Source organism: Corvus brachyrhynchos, unplaced genomic scaffold, assembly GCF_000691975.1.
Source record: "Corvus brachyrhynchos isolate BGI_N302 unplaced genomic scaffold, ASM69197v1 scaffold309, whole genome shotgun sequence".
In the NCBI taxonomy this organism is placed as follows: Eukaryota; Metazoa; Chordata; class Aves; order Passeriformes; family Corvidae; genus Corvus; species Corvus brachyrhynchos.
This window is the reverse complement of record NW_008240227.1, coordinates 732,562-738,630: the sequence shown is the minus strand read 5'-3', so window position 1 is coordinate 738,630 and position 6,069 is coordinate 732,562. Positions and strand designations below refer to the sequence as shown.

The window sequence follows — 6,069 nt, the reverse complement described above, 5'->3', positions numbered from 1 at the left end:
CCCTGCGTGGCTCAGCACACTGCCCCAGTGCTGCTGAATCAGCCAAAGCCCAGCTGCACAGAGCCTGAGCTGGACCCACATGCAGGGCAGGACAGCACCTGACATGGCATAAAAGCGGCTGGAACAAAGTCACCCCAGTGCCAGAGTGTCTCTCCTCCCGGCCAGGAGCAGATGGCATCGCTGTATGGGCTGGCTTTGAGGGCTGGTCTGGTGACAGGGGCTTCCTGCTCCCCCAAACCCAGGCTCCAGCCTGTGCCATGGCCAATGTCCCTGCAGTGAGGACACAGCTCTGCCAGGCTGAGACACTGCTCCTGGCCACCCACAAACCACACCTGGGGGCACCAGGAAAGACAAGCTGCTCCCTCCCATTGCTCCCTGCCTGGAAACACCCAATCCCCTCCAGTTACCAAAAGGCATCCTATGGCTCTACAGCTCCCCAGAGCCCTGCTCAGTGCCCAGAGAAGGGCTGGGGCACCAGCAGCTCCAACAGCAGAAACCCAGGGCTACAGGCAGAGGTGGGGGAACCCCACCAGTGCTTCCTGCCCTCCTTCACCCAGGGCTGCCTCAGCAGGACAGCAAATGCCAAACCAGCCCAACACCCTGGTCCCAAGTGCCATCACAGAACAGCACTGAGGCTTTGGGATGTGACCCCCTGTCTAATTGTCACCACTCCAAACCGCTGCATCTCTACTGCGTCCCTGCCACTGCTCAAAGGTGGAAACCCCAAATCAAAGTCCCAAAGGCTGGGGAACAGCAGATCCAGGGATCAGTCACATTCCTTACATTTAATTTAAGCTAAGACTGTACTTACAGCATCACTTCTGTTCCCAGGCCACATCCCTTGAACGCCTACAACCAGCGCAGGATACCAAGAAAAGTACAAGGGCTGCTCCGGAGCATTGCGTTTTCCCCTGGAAACCTTTGGGATAGTGGCAAGAGAACTTCAAAGGACATAGGACATAAAGCCATTAGCTATGCTGACCTCAGGGAAACCTGCTGATTTACTCCCTTTTAGGACCAGCCCTGATATTTTTATACTGCTGCCTAAAATAAGTGGCCTCGGAAACCTCTGGGAGAAGCCAAGTGCACCCAGCCCGGCAGAGCTGGCTCTGGGATCACCCACCGGTGGGAGAAGTGGCAAGAGTTGAGGGACTGTGCTGCCAGGGCTTCCATGAGCGCCGGTGGCATCAGTAGAGCTGTCCTTGCTCCACATCCCACAGGGACATGGGGCAGAGCAGGGTGCCAGGAGCATGGCTGTGCTTCAAGGCACTGTGAGAGATGGAAGCCCCAGTTCCTTCCCTCCGCCTCATTTCCCGACTCCTTCTTGCAAGCCAGATCTCTCTTTCTCTCCCCCTCCCAGTTATTATTAAGTTTTGTTCACATAATCACAAATTTGGTGCCGCAGGAATTTCCAGAGAGAGAAATGGAGGAAAAAGGGAGGCAAAGGAAGCATGAGCAATAGCAAATGCAGAGGGAAGATTCCTCTTCCCAGCCTGACTTTCTCTGGGCTGATTTTACATGTATAATTCTCTTTTCTTTCCCCCTTTCTCACTTGTTTGATTTTTGCATTATTTATGGCTTGTCTTCGGGGCCTGTATTTGCTGTTATTGTTTCATTCAACAATAAAATGGATTAGATAAAAACAAACTGTGCTGAGCCGCGGCTGAGCCCTCCTGTCCTGCATCCAGCTGAACCCACGGAGCCGGGCAGAATGGGTGAGGGGCTGCCAGCCCTTCCCAGCCCAAATCCTGCAGGAAGGGAGGTGCTGCAGGATGTGGCTGGACAGGATTTGGGCTGATAGAAATCCTTGGCAGGTATGGGGCTGTGCGTGGCACAGTCATTTTAATGCCCATGAGAAGGGGTGTCAGCACAGTGGAAGACTCAGCCGTGCCATTCCTCAGCCTTCTCAGCACATGCTGAGCCTGTGGGCAAGGAAAAAAAAGAGGGACCCACCATGGGGATGGAGTGGCTCCCCACTGCCCTCAACAGAAGGCAGCTATGGGGTGGGTTTGCTGTGTCTTGCTTGAGCTGAAAGCAGTGCTTTCTGTCCCTTCCTCCTCTCCCAGCACTGTGGATAATGACACAGAGCTTGCGCTCTGGGCTGTACGTGAGAACAAAAGTAATCACGGGGAAATACAGTGCATCGGAATGCAATCGGAAGTGCACGGCCAGGGTTTCCATTTCGCTCCCGCTTCGGTGCCGTTTCCCATTGAAAAGGATAAACAGGCTGAGCACAAATCAGTTTCATGGCAGCACCTAATGGCAGCGCAATTCCGCGTTTCCCAGAGCAAACCATAGCTCAGGCCCAAAGTGGCAGGGAGCTGCTGGCTCTGTGGGATGGCCCCATGGCACAGCCCCAGACAAGCTCTGGGCGCCCTGGGCCCCCCCTGGGCAGCAGCACTGAGATAGCCTGGTCCACCATGGCACAAAGGGACTGGTGTCCCTCTCCAGCCCCGGGGACACCCATGGGCTGTTGTCTGCCCAATTCCCAGCAGAAAAGAGGTGTCCCTGTGGGTGTCCCTCACATCCCTAAAGTCCTTGGACCCGCAGGGAGACTGTGGAGTGCTGTACCTTGCTCCAGGGTACAGCACACAAACCACTGGCCAGCAGAGCAAGCCACCAGGCCAGTGCTCACTGTGATGCCTCCCCGGCTCCTCAGGCTCACATTTTGGGTAGACCAGATGGATCTGGCTCTCTGTGACTATTCCCAATCCAAAGGAGGGGTGGAGAAAGGCTGGGTTTGGGTATGGGAGGGAGAGGTTTGGATGCTGGAGGGTGTGAAATGCCTTTGGAATGCTCAGGCTTTGCTCACCACCCCCAGGTTGCCTCTGAGGTCTAAATCAGTTGTTTCCCATTTCACACTCGACATCTCAAATCCAAACAAAGAGCTGAAAGAATAGATCACGTCAAAATATTTCTGCTTCTCCCTCCTACGAGAATTCCCCATCAGAGACCAATCCAATTAAGGTGCAGGTTATGAAATTAACCATAATTACCAGAGCGATATTTAATGTTTTGCATTCTGATGAAGAAACAGAATAGAAATGACAAAAAAAAAAAAAAAAAAATTGTGGGTCCTACTGATATAACTAAGAGCAATATAGGGTGGGGAGGGGAAGGGCTGCCAGGGAAGTGAGGGCTGTGGGGGGTGGCAGGGGCTGCATCAGGAACCCTACCGCCCCAAGGGCAGGGCTGGGTACTCAGGGGCACATCCCCCAAGGAGTCATGGCCAGCCTGTCCCCCAGAGCAGAGGTCAGCCCAGTCTGATGGCAACCACAGGTATTCTGCCATTTGAGCATCCCTTGGACAGTGTGGGACCACAGGAATCATGTCCTGGAAGGCACAGCCCAGTCCTGAACCTCCTCATTCTGTCCCTGCTCCCTGTGCAGACCCTCCAGCTCACCCAAGGATTGTCCCCAGCTCAGGACAATGACCCCAGCCCTGAGACAAAGGACATGAGTGCTTCAATGGGCAAAGCCTTTGGCCTCTGCCAGGACACTGCTCTGGAGCGCAGGAGAGGAATGCTCATTGTACACACATCCGTTGCAGGATACCAAGGCACTGACCGGTTTGCAGAGACATGTGAATAAAATGATGGAAAAAAACATGCAGGATGGTTAAACAGAACCATTTCTGTGCTTAACCATGAGAATGAGCAAAACAAAGCCAAGCTCCCCAGCCCCTGTAACAGGGACACGGACCTGCTGCCCTGCCTGATCCTTACTCAGGTAGGAGATGCTGTTTGGATGGGGTATGGGCCTGGGAGGGGGGCAAGGGATGGTAGCCAAGATGTTGGTGAGGCCAGAGGGGGGAGTGAGCCACTGGTGGGGCTCATGGCAAGGCTTCCCCAGCACGGCGATGCTGCACCAATACGCTCTACGCATCTCATGCAAGCCCAGAGGGGTCCTGTTGGCCACTCCTGATTGCTGCTCCTGAAAGGTGGGAATCACCCAGGATTCAGCCCAGCACAGTGGTTGGGGTCTCTGCTCAAGGGGCACTCCCCCTGCTGTCCCCCCTTCCAGGGCCAGATGGGTGTGACCTCCTGCCCTCAGGGATGGAGAGAGCCACACACTCCCTGCCCGGGCTGAAGAGGAGATGAGGCTCTTGGTGACATTTATCAGCATTTATTCAATTGCCCAGGTCAAGGTGACAATTAACACTGCTCAGACACAGCCACCTCTGTGCAACCCAGCTTTCTCCTGGTGACAAGGGGACAGAGGCCGCACCAAGGTGCTGACAGTGCCTGGGGGCTGGGGAAGCACTGGGAAGGGGGGGCTCTGGCTGGTGTTTATCCCTGTCCCCAAGTAAGCCCCATCCCCAGACACCCCTCTCCCCCCTCTGTATCACACGTGTCCTGACACTGCCCAACAGGATACAGGTCCCAACAGCCACCAACACTGGCTGTAAGTAAGGCACATCCCCAAGCAGGGTCACAGGGTATTGGGACACACAGCAGAGGCACAGAGATCTCTCTCCCTGCTGCCATTCCCTGCCAAAAGCTCCCATTTTTACTCCCCTGGATGGAAAGAAAGTGGAAAAAATTGACTTAAGAAGAATACTGAGGTCATGGCCTTCCATTTCTTTCTCCCTTTGTTTTTCCTGGGTTATTTGATTTGAGTTGAGCATTTGGAGCCCTTTTGTCTCTCATCCCAGCCTTTCCTGCTACCTGACAAGCTCTTCTGGCTCTTTTCCCACCAAAAGCCATTTCTATTCATGGTAGGATGAACCCTGCTCGAGGTTCAGCAAAGAACAGAGGAGAGCTGCTGACTCAGTGCATTGGGTGTGTTAGAGAGACCAAAAACCCACCCTAGCCAAGCTGTGAGTTGTGTTTTCCACCTGGATGTTCAGAGAGATGTGCCCATGGCCAACTCAGCCTCCAAGGGACAGGGTCCCACCAAATAGCAGCACCCAGTGGTCATCCAGCATACCTCATCAAGCCCCAACAGGTTGTGTTGTGTTTTATAACTCAACAACTGTAATTACACTATAATTGTGGTGTTACTATAAAGTGATTTATCAACCCCCGAATTAAAACCTCAAGTTGGAGGATTTTATACTTGTCACTTACATGGAGCAGCACCAACTTCAGCAGTGCTACCATGGCTATGTGAAGCGGGACACTAAAGGAACCAGAAGTCCTTCAGTGATGCTGTTAACCTTCCAGGAAACAGTGGTAATTAGAGGTATCACACAGTAATTACATTACAGGTGTAGAGTAACTGCGGCACAGTATGGTGTTACAGTAGTATAGCCATTTGTTTAGTAATTAATCCGTCCATAAGAAGGCCTGGAAAACCTGACGCTTGCCCAGGAGCTGTAAAATCAGCTCCACTGTCTCCTCCAGTCACCTCCTGCCCATCCCATGAGACCCAGTGAGAGCTGGGGCTGCCTGAGCACTGGTGTGGGCAGGTGCTACGGGGAAACCTCTCTATGGGAAGACATGGAGGCTTTAGCCCAGGGGCACATTTCTCTCTTGGCCTTGCTCATCATCTGAGAGCTCCAGAGGCCCCCTCTCCTCCATGGCATTCAGCAGCCAAGCCAATGGGATCCAGGAAGGAGCAAGGAGCAGCAGGTGAGAAGGCACAGCCAACCCAGACACCTTCTCCTACCGTGCCCCAGCCCACTCTGCTGGATGGGCAGAGGGCTGAGTGGGGCTTTGGCACTGGGAGAGGGAGCTGCCCCTCTGCTCCTGGCACAGGCACAGCTGTTCTGGTCATCTGCCTTTGGAAGAGGTCCAGGAGAGGGACAAAGCGTGCTCTTGGAACCAGGGGAATAGGCAGGGAAGAAGCAGGAGGAAGAAAGGTTTGGGCAGCAATGCTGGCTGGGATAGCTGGTGTTGGGGTGGGGAAGGGCTGGAATAGGTGCTGTGGGGTGGGGACGGGCTGAGATAGCAGCTGTAAGGTAGGAATGGACTAGGATAGCCGTCATGGGGTGGGGATGGGCTGGGACAGCTGCTGTGGGGTGGGAATAGGCTAGGATAGCTGCCTTTGGGGTGGGGATGGGCTGGGCCAGCTGCTCTGAGGTAGGGATGGGCTGGGGTAGCTGGTGTGGGGGGGGGATCAGGTAGAA

General features: G+C 54.3%; 1 protein-coding gene across 6 annotated transcripts in view; it reads right to left on the bottom strand.

Moving 5' to 3' along the window:
- LINGO1 (leucine rich repeat and Ig domain containing 1) overlaps nucleotides 1-6,069 on the bottom strand; it is a 139,704-nt gene that overhangs the window by 8,853 nt on the left and 124,782 nt on the right. The window contains exon 1 of one of the 6 annotated variants that reach the window (XM_017745196.1): nucleotides 812-853. The exons of the other annotated variants lie outside the window; for them this stretch is intronic. Within the exon in view, the coding sequence (XP_017600685.1) occupies nucleotides 812-838 (27 nt within the window). The 5' untranslated portion in view covers nucleotides 839-853. Of the gene's footprint in view, nucleotides 1-811; nucleotides 854-6,069 lie in introns of those variants that run through there. 6 annotated transcript variants of the gene reach the window in all.